At 48.4% G+C, this 14,160-nt stretch overlaps 1 protein-coding gene across 1 annotated transcript in view; it reads left to right on the plus strand.

Moving 5' to 3' along the window:
- LOC144783414 (E3 ubiquitin-protein ligase rnf213-alpha-like) overlaps window positions 1-14,160 on the plus strand; it is a 2,376,820-nt gene that overhangs the window by 994,543 nt on the left and 1,368,117 nt on the right. The window contains exon 18 of the mRNA XM_078662402.1: window positions 5,894-6,069. Within this exon, the coding sequence (XP_078518528.1) occupies window positions 5,894-6,069 (176 nt within the window). The remainder of the gene's footprint in view (window positions 1-5,893; window positions 6,070-14,160) is intronic.

Raw genomic sequence — 14,160 nt, forward strand, 5'->3', positions numbered from 1 at the left:
CCTCCAGCAACTTTATATTGCTGGGAGATTTCAACATACATAGTGAATGCCTCGACAAGGCAGAAACGTCGTCTTTTTTTGGCCGACTTAGCTACACTAAACCTCACAAAAATCAATCATGATCCAACCCACTCAGCTGGACACACCCTAGATATTATATTCTCTAACTCACCTCTCCTCACATGTGTAGCCCCAAAACCCCTAAGCTGGTCTGATCATGTGCTGATCGACTTTCAATTGCAGGGACCCAGAGAACTAGAGCCGCTCACTCCACAGACTCAATCTTCATATAGACAATGGCATAAAATTAACCCTGAAACCTTCTCTCTGGCTTTCACTCCACCAGGGGACATTGCACTCAGTAACATTTGGGAGAGCTTAGCACACTTCAACAAAATAGCCTTAGCCGCTATTGAATTGATGGCCCCACTGAAAACACTCTCTAATAAATCCAGACAAACCCAGGAAGACTGGTTCACCTCTAAACTTCATAAGTAAAAAAGGTTTTGAAAAAACCTGGAAAGATGGCTTCTAACCCACCTCATTGAAGATAAAGAGAAATACAGGTCAGCCCTTACTCTTTATTGCAAAAATATTAAGCAGACCCACAAAGCTCATATAGCTAAACAACTTAGCCAGGCGGAGAACACCCCCAAAGCCCTGTACCAGATCCTGAAAGCTTTCTTGAGCCCCAAAGCCTGTGACTTGGAAGAAAACCTTTCTCATTCTATCTACGACAAAATAAGTGATCACTTTTTACAGAAAATAGACCCCATCTATAATAGGGTCACCGTGGTAAGCGGCCAACTGCCGGCAGACACCTTAACAGAACTCCCAACTAGCACAAGGGTAAAATCACTGTTGAACTTCCCTTCTTTATCCCGGAAAGAGACAGAAACACTAATGTGATTTACTACCTGCAAGAATTTTAGCTTCTCCTGCCAAACTGCTATCAGATCCCCTCTGTTCTTTACTGAACTAATCGATGAAGGAAGGCTACCTGCCTCTAACGTGGAAGGTGGTACAGATCATACCCATTCGGAAAAACACCAAAGCCTCCATGGAAGATCTCTCAAATCTCCACCCGATCTCCCTCCTACCTTTTCTGAGCAAAATTCTGGAAAAACATGTTATTAAACATCTATCAGACCATATGGAATCTGCTGGTTACCTGGACCTATCTCAATCGGGCTTCCTGCCAAAACATAGCACAGAAACACCACTCGTGGCAGTTACTGATAACATCAGGCTCGCACTAGATAATGGCCAACCAACTCTCCTAGTGCTATTAGATCTTTCCGCCGCATTAGATACGGTTGACCACCAGACTCTGCTCAGGAGATTGAGGGATGCCGGGATTGGGGGAGTGGCACAGCAGTGGATGACTAGTTTCCTCTCTAATCGCACCCAGACAGTTAACCTGGGTCCATACCATTCCAGTATGAAAGAACTGAGCAAGGGAGTGCCTCAGGGGGTATACAGCCTTTACAACGAAACTTTTACAACAAACTACCATTACAACGCAACTTTTACAACGCAAACCATTACAACGCATAGCGCTGGGGGGCGCTCTCGGATAGGGAATAGGTTTAATGTACTATCCAACACCTTCCCTACTATCCACGGGGACTGGAGTTGGAATAGTAAATTAAACTATTCACTATCCAGCGCCAAAAAGCATTATGCGTTGTAATGGTATGCGTTGTAAAGCTTGCGATGTAAAGGTAGGCATTGTAAAAGTATGCGTTGTAACGTCATAAATCCGCCTCAAGGCTCATGTTTAAGCCCAACCATGTTTAACACCTACTTTGAACCCTTGGCCTCACTACTGAGGAACTACGGGTTCATCCCGATATCCTATGCAGATGATACCCAACTCACCTTCTCCTTCAACAAGACCTCTCAGACGGTCCAAGCTTCCTTCTCCTCCAGCATGCTGGTCATCTCACAGTAGATGAGAAACAATTTCCTACAGCTGTATGCCAGAAAGACTGAAATTTTGCTCTTTGGAGAGGCCCCACTACTGTAGACATCTGACATGTGGCCTACAGAGCTAGGGACAGCTCCAGCCCCAAAATCAGCGGCAAAGAACTTAGGGGTCATCTTGAACAGACTTTAACCATGAAAGAGCATGTAACACACACATTAGGATCATGCTTTCATTTGTTGGGCCTGCTAAGAAAAGTTTTCCCTTATCTCCCCGATTCCTTACGAAAGACCCTCATTCAAACACTGGTGTTGAATAAATTAGACTATTGTAACGCCTTATTGATCGCGGCTAGCGAGTCTTCTTTGAACCGCCTTCAGGTGGTACAAAACACTGCAGCACGCTTAGTCTTAAACACCCCTTACAGATCCACTTCTCACCCTCTTCTACACCAACTCCACTGGTTACCAGTGCGTAAACGAGTGAAGTTAAAGATCTGTTGTCTGACACACAAGGCAATATGGGGCAATGGACCTACCTACCTGGCAGAGAAGCTCCATCAATACATCTTTATAAATAAACTAGCAGCCCGTCCCGACCTTGTCCGGGAGCAATCAGGCTTCCCTGACCCCCGCCCGCCCCGACATTGTGCAGCAGCCCGTCCCCCCGCCCCGTCCCCCGCCTGCCCCGACCCCCGCCTGCCCGAAGCCTTACCTCAGCCGCCGCTCCTCCCCGCGCTCCTCATTTCACCGCACATTGTACAGCAGCCGGGCCCCCCACCCGCCCCGACATTGTCAAGCAGCCCGGGCCCCCGCCCACCCAGTCCCCCGCCTGCCCCGAACCTCGCCTGCCCCGTCTCCCGCCTGCCCGGAGCCTTACCTCAGCCGCCGCTCCTCCCCCGCGCTCCTCATTTCACTGCTCCACCGCTCCTCGCCGCTTACCGCTCCTCCCGCCTGTCCGCCGGTCCTCACCGCCATTCCGCCATTCGTCACCGCTCCTCCCCCGCACCATGTCCGCCGCTCCTCCTCGCGTTCCTGGACGCCGCTCCTCCCCGCGCTCCTGACGTCAGCACGCAGGTCGCTGCCGGCGCTACTTCGAAGGGACTACTTTTTTTTTAATGTTAATTTTTTAAATAACGCATATTTTTATACTTTATATAGCCTATGTCCATCTGCACACCCTGACGATTACAATGATGTATCGGGTGTGTGGATTGGCGCTGTGGTTCCCGAGTTTGCCCGCCTCAAAGGTGCAAAGTTCTTCCTTTATAATAGTAGTATAGATAGATTTTGACATTTTTAAACTTGATAGCACTGTCTGTGCATTAGTTGTACCTCATTACTACCAGTTTAACACCCAAATATAGCAATAAGTTATAGAAAGGTGACCAGTCAATCTTTGCAAAGGTCTTTCCACAGCGCGGCAACATGTCGCTGTGTTTTTTCTAACTTTTCAACTGAGCTAGAAACTTTTTTTGTTAAACTCTGCAGATTATGAGGCAGATGATGGATGGATTATGTGGCAAATGCGGCAAATATACAATTATGCGAAAAGCCCTGCAGCCCCACAGTCACATAACTCCAGTGGGCCTTCCTATAATTCATGAAAGGCAAAGGGGTGTAAGAAGGGGACTGCTCAGTGACCAAGATTCCCAGAGAGCGAGGCCACCTTGAATCTCCACACTGCTTTGCAGATTGCAACTACCTGCACTGTAGCATGCTTCTGATAAATGTGTGCACACTACTCTGGGTGCCTGGAGATTAATGTTGTCTGTTTGTGTGAGAGAAAACAATTGCATGCTTCCAGTGACGCATCCCTTTTACGGGTAAAAAGCCATTCACAGCGGTATCCAGCTGGCATGTCCTTGACCCTCCCTGTACATCCCAGGAGTGCCACAGAGGGATTATCTTTCTGCCACCTTTGGAGGGGGCGGGAAACGTGCGCCTTAAAAGGTGGATGTGGGCAGAGAGCGAGGCACGGGAGCTTTTACTTTATGCAACTTCTAAATTTAGACCCGGGCTCCGGACCGTGTGTCATCAAATTCGCGCACAAATTCTCCTTTAATAATGCTAATGCAGAGATTTCTCCAATTAAAGCTCAGCAGCTCTGATACCTGACGCCAGCTTGCCTGCTAATGTAGCAAATCCAGAGAGATTGAGTTGGACTCTGAGAGTAGCCCTGTCGATCTTGCTCGTCTCCCCTCCCTCCCTCTCTCCCTGTCTCTCTCTTTGTTTCACTGTTGTTTAAGATGGAAGTCATATCAGGGATCATTAGCTGCTTGCATCCCAGCTGGGATCAGGGCTGAGAGCAATGGGTGGGGAAGGGGAGGCGACACTCGGGGATGGAGCGCACCGGGTTAGTGAAAGCATGAGGTGGCTTTTAGGCAGCAGCTGGCGGACATTTGGACATGCTGGCAGGGGCACGTACCTGCCGCTTCTGGAAACCCAACTGCAGGTCACTCACCTTCCTGGACGGCGCTCCTCCCCACGCTCCTGACGTCAACACGCAGGTCACGGCTGGCTCTACTTCCATGGGACTACTTTATTTTAAATGTTAATTTTTTAAATAACGCATATTTTTATACTTTATATAGCCTATGTCAATCTGCACACCCTGACGATTACAATGATGTATCGGGTGTGTGGATTGGCGCTGTGGTTCCCGAATTTAGCCGCCTCAAAGGTGCAAAGTTCTTCCTTTATAATAGTAGTATAGATAAACCTTTGGTCTGGCTCGAAATCTCTGCTCAAGATTCCCAGGTTTAAGAAAGCACGGACAGGAGGAAAGGCTTTTCATATCAGGCGCCCTCCTTATGGGACCAACTTCCCTGTAGCTTTAAGGCAATGCCCAGACCACCTGAAATTTAGGAAGGCTTTGAAAACTGCCCTTTTCTAGACCAGCCCACTGCGACAAATTTCTCTGCATGCCCTTGAGCGCTGAGATACCCCTTAGGGGGCGATTCAAGTGCTATATAAGCTTATAAACTAAAATAAAAAGGAACTTCCAGTTGGGTTGTGTGCCCATTCCACCAGGTCGACTGCGGCCAGTGCTGCTTTGGGACGTGGAGTCCCCCTTCTTGACATTATCCAGGCAGCTATGTGGGTTAATTGCACACGTTTATCAAACACTACTGCCTGGACAGCCAAGTTCGGAGGGACGGCTTCATCGGCTGTTCTGTTCTCCAGGACTTTCTGGTGTGAACTTGGTTCGCAGACCCACCATTTGGTATTGCTGAGGTATCTATTCTAAGGTGAGGAATCCATAACTAATTGTCTCTTTCAGATAAAAAAGTTCCTTACCTTCGGTAACAATATATCTGTAAGAGACATAGATTAGTTATGAATTCCTCACCGCCCCTCCCATTGGCCCCGTTCTGCGAACTGACTTTTGGGGTAAGGGACTCCCTTTCAGGGCCCTAGTTTTCGTGCACCAGTGGGCAGTGTCTTGCATTGCTCTGCGCTTCTGGTGTGGAATATCGTGTAAAGAACTGACATCAGCGCACAAGTGCGGCGTATAAGTAGATACTGCAATGTCATTCCGGCAACCACCACGCCAATGGCGAACGCAGAGTCGACCGACGCCACCTAACGACGCGCAGAGGTACTTCTGAGGAAAGAATTCTCTGGTTCCAGTCCGACACCTGGGGGGTAATTCTAAGGTGAGTAATCCATAACTAATCTATGTCTTTTACAGATATATTGTTACCAAAGTTAAGTAACTTGTTCTACAACATTACAGAAAACAGGAGTTGTAAATGAGTGGCCAATGAGCTGGGTTTAGAGTCTGAAGTTTTGTGTGCAAAACCTAGCTTGATTCTGATTGATCTCACAGTGGTATTTTTCCCTCAAACTTCAAAGTTCTGAATTGTACATTAAGAAGTGCACAGATGTCTGCTAACACACTTGACCCACTAATTGAATAATGCAAAAGATTTGATGCACATTTTCAATATTTTTGTTACCACAGAGTAGCAGTAGAAAACCACAACAAATTCAGAAGGAAGTGCAACTCCTTTTTCATTGAGTTTGTTTGCAATTACTGCTTTGGGGACAAAATCCCTCCATCTGCAGAGATAATTGAGACATTGATCAACTTTGTGGCATGCAAGCCTTCATCCTCAGGAATCAGAGAACCGAAAAAAGGTAAGCCCAATTATTAAAATGTAGTATTTAGCAACATTTATATTTGTGCTTCTGTACTTTAGGTTGGCACAACACCTAATAGGATAAGCTGTTTTGCATTGCTGATAAGTTAGCCTCCTGACTTGTACGCACAAAACGTTTTCCCAAAACTGTAGAAAACTCACTTGATAGTGCCCAATTTTGTGATTATTTGTCAAGTGATGCCAAAGTTATATGAAGTGCTCCACATACAGTGGTGGGCATGGTTTGAATAGGATGTATCATAGTGAACTTTAACAACAGAAACTCATAAAAAGCTGATCAAAAATCCCCAAAATTTTGAATCGTGGGAGCTGACTGATTTCTCAATAGCATTTGCAAGCAGGTCACAAAAAAGCTTCCAGATTACCCAGTGTTGGATGGTAAATATATACATATTCTGCTCTGTCTTTTGTGGGGGAGACATTGGAAACACTGCAGGGAATTACCCTCACCCATAGTGGAATCAACTGGATTAAAAAATGGGGGCCCCATGACATTTCCAATATTTTCAATCTAACATTAACATTAGTATGAGTATATAATTGTTCTTTGGGACTTGCTTTCACCATAGTGTAAGCCATTAAATAAATGGGATGCGCCCAAACAACAGAGGTGCTGTAACTGCTTTTTGCAAATTACAATTCAAATATATATGGCCTGATTACGAGTACAGGAGCTATTTATAGCACATGATTAATAGTGATAACACGAGGTACATTATTTATTGGATGCAATTAATAGTGTATATTAAGAGTTTGTAGGGAATAACATGCACATTTTGGTATTTAACGCACCAAAATCCAAAATCCACATAATATGGTAAATACATATGATTTTCCCCCAGTTAATTATGACAGGTTTGACCTGACAAAGGTTGAGTGTTTTTTGTTTGATACACCTTCAGGCCGCACAAAATGTAGTCATAGTACTAGCCCCTAGAAGACAAAAATCCTGGTGGCACCCCGCAAACATAGGTTCACTTTACCAATATTAAAGAAAGTGAAGCTGCTTCTCTCCTGCAGCCCCAAGCACCTTTGGTGGTGCCTCTGTCCGCAAGAAGCAGAAACATATGTAGCTTCTCCTGAGGCAATATGGGGCACACAAACTAGGAACAGTGAATATTATAGTAGCCGCTCTCCTGCTTTGCTAGAGAGAGCCGCATAGCTTTTCTCTTGTGTTTCTTTTTGTTTGTTTTACGGGGGTGCTCGGTTCCACCTTGGATACCCCCAAGCCTGGGTTTACATTGGGGGAAGCTTGGGGAGCTCACCCTAGTAGCCCCTACCAGCTACCCACCAGCCCGGAATCCTGTACTGGCATGCTTCTTCCCTGCCTGCTCCATGTGAGCAGGGTGTCTTCTTGTGGTGGGTGCCCCTCTCCCCCCAGACACAGGGCCCACCATTGGGGCAAGCGTAGCAGTGCTCCTCCTATTTCTTCCATTGTTGAGGCCCAGAGATCGAGTCTTGGGCCCCTTTTCTTCTGCCTCTGTTGTCTTCTGGGACACAGAAGTCCGATCTTCCCCCAACTGGACCTCAGGGGACGTATAGGGGCCCTCCTCACTTGCATTTGGAGTGACGCATTGGTACAAGGTCAGCTGTTTACGTAGGGCCCGATTCACAGAACTAACTTAAGACAAAATCCTAAACTTACTACCATTTTAGTATTCACAGAAGACACTTACTCATTTTGGTATTCACAGAAGACACATACTCATTTTGGTATTCACAGAAGTTAGGAGTCCTAACTTTAGGACTCCTAAATGCCTTCTGTGAATACCGAAAGTCTTAAAATTAGGATTTTTCTCAGTTTAGTAGTAGTAAAGTTAGGACTCCTAACTTTAGGACTCCTAAATGCCTTCTGTGAATTACGAAAGTCTTAAAATTAGGATTTTTCTCAATTTAGTAGTAGTAAAGTTAGGACTCCTAACTTTGGAACTCCTAAATGCCTTCTGTGAATACCGAAAGTCTTAAAATTAGGATTTTTCGCAGTTTAGTAGTAGTAAAGTGGAGAACCATCCTAATTTTAAGACTTTCAGTATTCACAGAAGGCATTTAGGAGTCCGAAAGGTAGGAGTCCTAACTTTACTACTACTAAATTGAGAAAAATCCTAATTTTAAGACGTTCCGTATTTACAGAAGACATTTAGGAGTTCTAAAGTTAGGAGTCCTAACTTTACTACTACTAAACTGAGAAAAATCCTATTTTTAAGACTTTCGGTATTCACAAAAGGCATTTAGGAGTCCTAAAGTTAGGAGTCCTAACTTTACTACTACTAAATTGAGAAAAATCCTAATTTTAAGACTTTCGGTATTCACAGAAGGCATTTAGGAGTCCTAAAGTTAGGAGTCCTAACTTTACTACTACTAAATTGAGAAAAATCCTAACTTTAAGACTTTTTGTATTCACAGAAGGCATTTAGGAGTCCTAAAGTTAGGACTCCTAACTTCTGTGAATACCGAAATGAGTAAGCACATTCTGTGAATACCAAAATGAGTAAGTACCTTCTGTGAATACCAAAATAGTAGTAAGTTTAGGAATGTGTCTTAAGTTAGTTCTGTGAATCGGGCCCAGAGTTCTTAGCCCTTTTATGGCAAATGGGGTGCTTATCTTTGCAGTTGTCCATTGCTATTCCCATCCAGTCCCTGTGTCCAAATCCAACAGCATAAATCACACTCTTCCTTGAGCAAGAGTTTTTAATTGGGGATGGAGGGTTTAGAAGTCAGGCACCACTGGCCAATCTGAGGGTGCCAAATTTTCTCTCCAACCCTGTCCCAACCCTCCTGCCCAGCATGCTTGGATAGTTCAAGATGGCGCAATCCAGAAGTCACTGGTCACATCTCCTTTGGAAAGCTCAGCCCATAGCTGACATTGCTGCCAGGGCCTTTCCCACCAAAACTTCAAATAGGAGCCCCCTCAGGTGTTGGCTCTTGTTGCCTGGGCTTCCTCCTTTGTTTAGTGGATCTGGGCTGCCCCACCCCTGGAACAGTGTGACAGTTAATTAACAGCTGCAAATTTCCTTACCCACGACTTCATCCTCAGGAGCTGAGAGAAGCACTGCTAATTACTCCTTTTGTGTGGAGCGTCCTTTGAAGGCCTGGAAGCTAATCCTGAGCTGAGCCAGAGAAATATGCAAATTCTTTACAACCCATTGGATGTACATATGTCTGCTTGGGGCTTGCATAATCAAGCTTGCCACTTATACGTGATCACATTTTGCAATTGTGCTGGAATGTGAAGGCCAAAGGAGAGAAAACAGCACTCTAATGTAGATTTCCTCCGTGTGTACAATAAAGTGTCACTGCAGACAAAACAGTAAATCATATGCACTTTACCTATGTGTGCTCACTAATATTATGTGGCCTACCCCAGGTCATTATCTTACCCTGCAGAGTCCTCGCTGCACCAGGTTACCTGTTAGTGCACCATGACAGTAGTCTCACCTGGGCAGCCTGCATATGTGTGCTTCCTTATTTGCACACATGTTCACGTGTAATCAGCAGAGAGCCTCTTACCCTAGATGCATCACAGCGGCCTTATCTTAAAAGGTGGATACACTGTGCAGAAACAGACCATCTGACGATGAATGGTACTCTGCATAAAGATCTTCTATGGATAGCCTAAGAAGGAACCTCCTCAGGAATTTCTTCTTCAATTCTACCAGAGCCAAGGCTGCAACCACTGCGGTACTTTGCGGAGTCCTTGTCCTGGATATCTGTCAGGCAGCTACATGGGCATCTCTGCACATGTTTACCAAGCACTACTGTCTGGACAGTCAGATCTGTTGTGATTGGCACTTTGCCTGTTTGGTACTGCAGGACCTTTTGATCTCAATTTGTTTCACAGACCCAGGGAAGGATTGCTTCTACTAAGGTAAGTGTTGGACTTGGGCCTTGTGGCAGGTTCACCCCTGAACTTTTTGCCTTAAATTATAGTGATTTCTGTCCTTTGCGCACTTTGACACTGTGGCGCAGTGTAAAGTGCGTGCTCTCCCTGAGTGCGTGTGTGAGATTGGCCTGCCCTCCCATAGGAATGCATGGGGAATGTCTGTGTCCCTGGTAGTTCCTGATGCGTGAGGTGTGCATGGTCAAGTTTGGTATGTGTGAACTTGGGGGAGTGAATGCTGCGAGATGGTGTATGCAGCATGTATGTGTCTAGAAGGGAAGCGCCATTTCTAGACATGGCTGTACGTGTGCTGTGAGGGTGCTGGCGTGTGATTGGCTGGAGCTGGCTGGGATGCCAGGCTCCAGGAAGTCTGTGTGGGTCTGCCCCGGTGGTGAGTGGGAGATTAGCATGAGTGATGTGTGGGAGGAGTGTACCTGTGTCCTGGATGGGCTGGGTTTTCCCCACACAATGCTGGCTCCGCCCCCCTGTGGTGTGACTGATGACCCAAGCCCTGCCAGTGAATAGAATGGGTGGTTGGGCCATCAAGAGTGCTCAAGAACCAGCTGCGACTGGTTCTGCCCCCACCCTGCACCTAAAGACAAAGGGAAAAGGTGTATAAAAGAGGGGATGTGACCCCATGAAAATGTTCTTGTTTGCTGACTTGAATCCTGCCAGGGGCGTGCTGCTGCTTGGGCCCAGGGCAAGGCTTGCCTCCCTGGGCCCTGCCCAGCCCCTGGCTTGCTGATGGACTCCTGGTGGACCCTGCTTCCTGGCCTGGAAGCCTTGCCCCCCTACCTGCTGCATTTCATGAAGGACTCTTTGCTGGACGTGTGAGGCCCTAGCATGGAGGAGCGCTTTCAACTTGGGCTTGAGAGCCCTTTTATTCTCTTTTAGCGCTGGGAGCGCTTTTATTTGCCTGCCTGGGCAGAGCGCTGTCGTTTTCCCTCTGAGGGAAGCGCTCCTGCCCTTTTTGGTACCCCCGAGTGCTTCGTTGCACTTTATTCCTAATTGACGGGTGCCACCCCGATTATGGCGCCCTTTGCGAGTGCCCACCTCGCTTCACTGGTTACTTTTGGTCTCGAGGGTGTCCACCCCTCTTAAATGCCCAGTTTTCACCGTCGCGGCCCGAGCGCCGCCAAACAGGAAGCCAGGCACTACGGTGCCTGACGCGGGGCGGGACTTCCGGTTTTGGAGGGAAGTCCCGCCCGCCACCGCGCCACGATTGGCTGCCTGCCGCCGTCGACCGGGAGGAGAATGAGGCTGAGCAATGGCCGCCCGGGGCTCCCGGGATGTGGAGAGAGAGCCCCGGGGCAGCCAGCAAAGTGCAGCACCGGAGAGCCCTGCCCAGAGGAGAAGAGCAGCGCCGGAGAAGAGACCCGGTGAGTGAGTGCGGAAGGGAGGGGGACGTCGGGGCACACTGTCGGTGCCCGCCCCTCCCCTCCAGAGCAAGACCCTTGGTGCTCGGAGGCCCGTGGGGCCTCCCCTGATGCAGAGTCCCCCGAGAGGGACTCCGTTTGTTTGTTCTTGAGCCCGGAGAGGCTCCGACCCGGCCTCATTGTTCTTGGGGCCCCGAGTGGCTCTCCAGTTGTTCTGGGGTCCCCCGAGAGGGGCCCCCCCTGCCCACATTCGTGACAAGCCCGGAGAGGCTTAGGGTGCCATTTTATTCTACGAGCCTAGAGAGGCTCTTGAGTGTATTCCTGTTCTCGAGCCAGAGAGGCTCCATCATTTGCATAATTGTGCAGAGCCTGGGAGGCTCCCACATCGTTTTTGGTGCTATTGTTTCTTTTCTAGGGACATGTACTGTGAACTGAGGAGTGAGGCGCACTCCTTCATCCCTGGTCTTCCCCCAGCTGCGCAGCACTTAGTGCCAGCTGCAGCGTTTAGGCCCCCCTGTTCTGTCCCTCAGCTGCCCAGCAAGTAGTGGGCAGCTGCTACGTTTAGGTCTTGGCGCAGTGGCGCAACCTGGACTTTGTGAGTTCTACGCTAAAGGTTTAGATGCTGTTATGATCTATGTCCTATTGCTTTTGGGTGTTAGGAAATGTACAATGTGTAGTATGTTTTGCGCACCCTGTGTTCTGCACCTCTGAATGTGTTGTTGATACATTATGTGCCCTGTTCCTTACACCGCTGAACGTGTGTTGATGCGTCATGTGTTCCTTACACCGCTGAATGTAGGTTCTGCATCATGTGTTTTGTCCCCAGGTCTATGCCCCTACTTGTATTGTGATACTGAGGTGGTTGTTCTTGCTAGTGCAGGTGGTGCTAGTAAGGTCCTGGTTCCCTGCGTGACCTGTTCCTAGGGTGGTTAGGATTGCGTAGGGGGGACTTACCAGTTACCAGTGGGTACTGGTTTTGTGCTTTATGTCCTATTTTGTGTTACAGTGATCTTCTGTTATAAGTGATCCCAAGGGCTTGATACTAAGCTTGCCCCCTGACCAGAGTCCCAGGACCAGTGGACTCTATGGTGCCTTCCCTGCCAAATTGACGGGACTTGTCTGATCTCCCTGGGCCCCTGGGGCCTCGCTGAAGTGTGCCTCGCTCGTTCCCCTCGGCAGCTGTGCCGGCAGCCCGTCCAAGCCTCGAGCAGCGCCGCTCTCCCCTGAGCCGCGCCGCTTCGCTGGGTCGCCCGCATCCTGCCTCCCCCTCCTCTTCTGAGCCGCACACATTGGTCGCCCCAGAGAAACGCTTGTACCGTGCCGGCAGCCCGTCCAAGCCTCGAGCAGCGCCGCTCTCCCCTGAGCCGCGCCGCTTCGCTGGGTCGCCCGCTCAAGCTTACTAAGGAGGTCACTCGCATTATCCCGTGCAACCAGGACGGAAGGTACTGTCTGATAGGCTATGTTCTAAGTTCTAGGCCTACAAGTATTGTATTGTTACTTATAAAAGTGCTGATTCCTGACAGTGGTCCAGGTGGCCCTGTCTTGTAAATATCCCCTTGTAAATTCTGCCCGTGCCTCTGGCACATTGTAAAGTGTGTGTTTTATCTAATGTGTTTTGGTGTAATACAAAGGCTATTTTATATAACCTTGTGTGGAGTTTCCTTTGTGGTGGGCCTTTGGTTGTTGTTGCTGGGGTGCGTGCGCAAATACTTAGCCTACATCGCCTCCAAGTTTAGCCTTGCTGCTCGCGCCACGTTACCTAGAGGGTGAGTAGGGGTTATCTTGGCGTGTAACTCCCTTGCCCTGACTTGGGTGTGGTGGTCTCTGACTGACTTTGGCGAAAGCCCTGGCCAGCCGGGGATCCCATTTCCAACATTGGCGGCAAGCGGTGGGATAAGGATTTGTGTTTGCGTTGTACCTTAGTAGCAGCTGGCTGCACCACAAAACTCTGCATTTTAGATAAAAACATTTTGGGGATTATTGTTGAAGTTTGCTGAAAATGTCATTTCTGTGGAAATGTGTTTCTTGTGCACTTGAGTTAGGTGTCCCTAGCTCGGGAGGGTAGATCATCCCCCTAAGTGCAGTGTGTTTTCTGGATTCACCAGAAGGGTGGGATCCAGTGGTGGCAGCATAAGTGTGTCCAGTGCATGTGTCCCCCGTCCCTGCCCTGGAGTAATGGTACCTGTGTCAAGTGTGGTCAGGTTGAGAAGTCAGGGGTGGTAGAAACTGCCTTACCAGTCTGGGAAGGGGTGTGTGTGGATGAATGGTGTGTGGCACTGGACGTGTTTGTGGGTTCTCTGTATGGGGAGCTTGCTGAATGCTAGTTTTGTTCAGATACCTAAGTCCTGTGTGTTGAACTTTCCCCAAGAACGTCTGCAGATAGTGGAGCCTGCTTTTTGATTTCTGTGGTCTGTTGAGAGACAGAATTTTGGAGTTGGTAATGTTCTGGGAGGAGAGAGGCATAGGGGATGGAGTGATTCCAAAAGGAGTGTCTGAGGTGTCTTCCAGCCCAGCGAGGTGGAAGAGGTTCAGTGTAGCCCAGCTAGGTCTCGGTGTAGGGGCTCACGTCCTGTCTCAAGAGGAGAAGGAGTGGGTGGGACTGCATGTCTCCAGGTGCCCGAAACCCAGTGTCAGGGCCTGGAGTGTTTCTGAAGGGAACATCAGGTCGGGGGCCTAGGCTGTACCAATAGGTCATTTGAGGAGGATCTTCCAGAGTGTCTGGAGAACGTGGAACCTCTGTAACCAGGGTTCCAGTAGTTCTGGTGTCTGGCAGTACCGCTCCAGTTGGGAGGGTGCATAAGTCCAGATGGAGGGG

Source organism: Lissotriton helveticus, chromosome 9 (genome assembly GCF_964261635.1).
Source record: "Lissotriton helveticus chromosome 9, aLisHel1.1, whole genome shotgun sequence".
Lineage (NCBI taxonomy): Eukaryota > Metazoa > Chordata > Amphibia > Caudata > Salamandridae > Lissotriton > Lissotriton helveticus.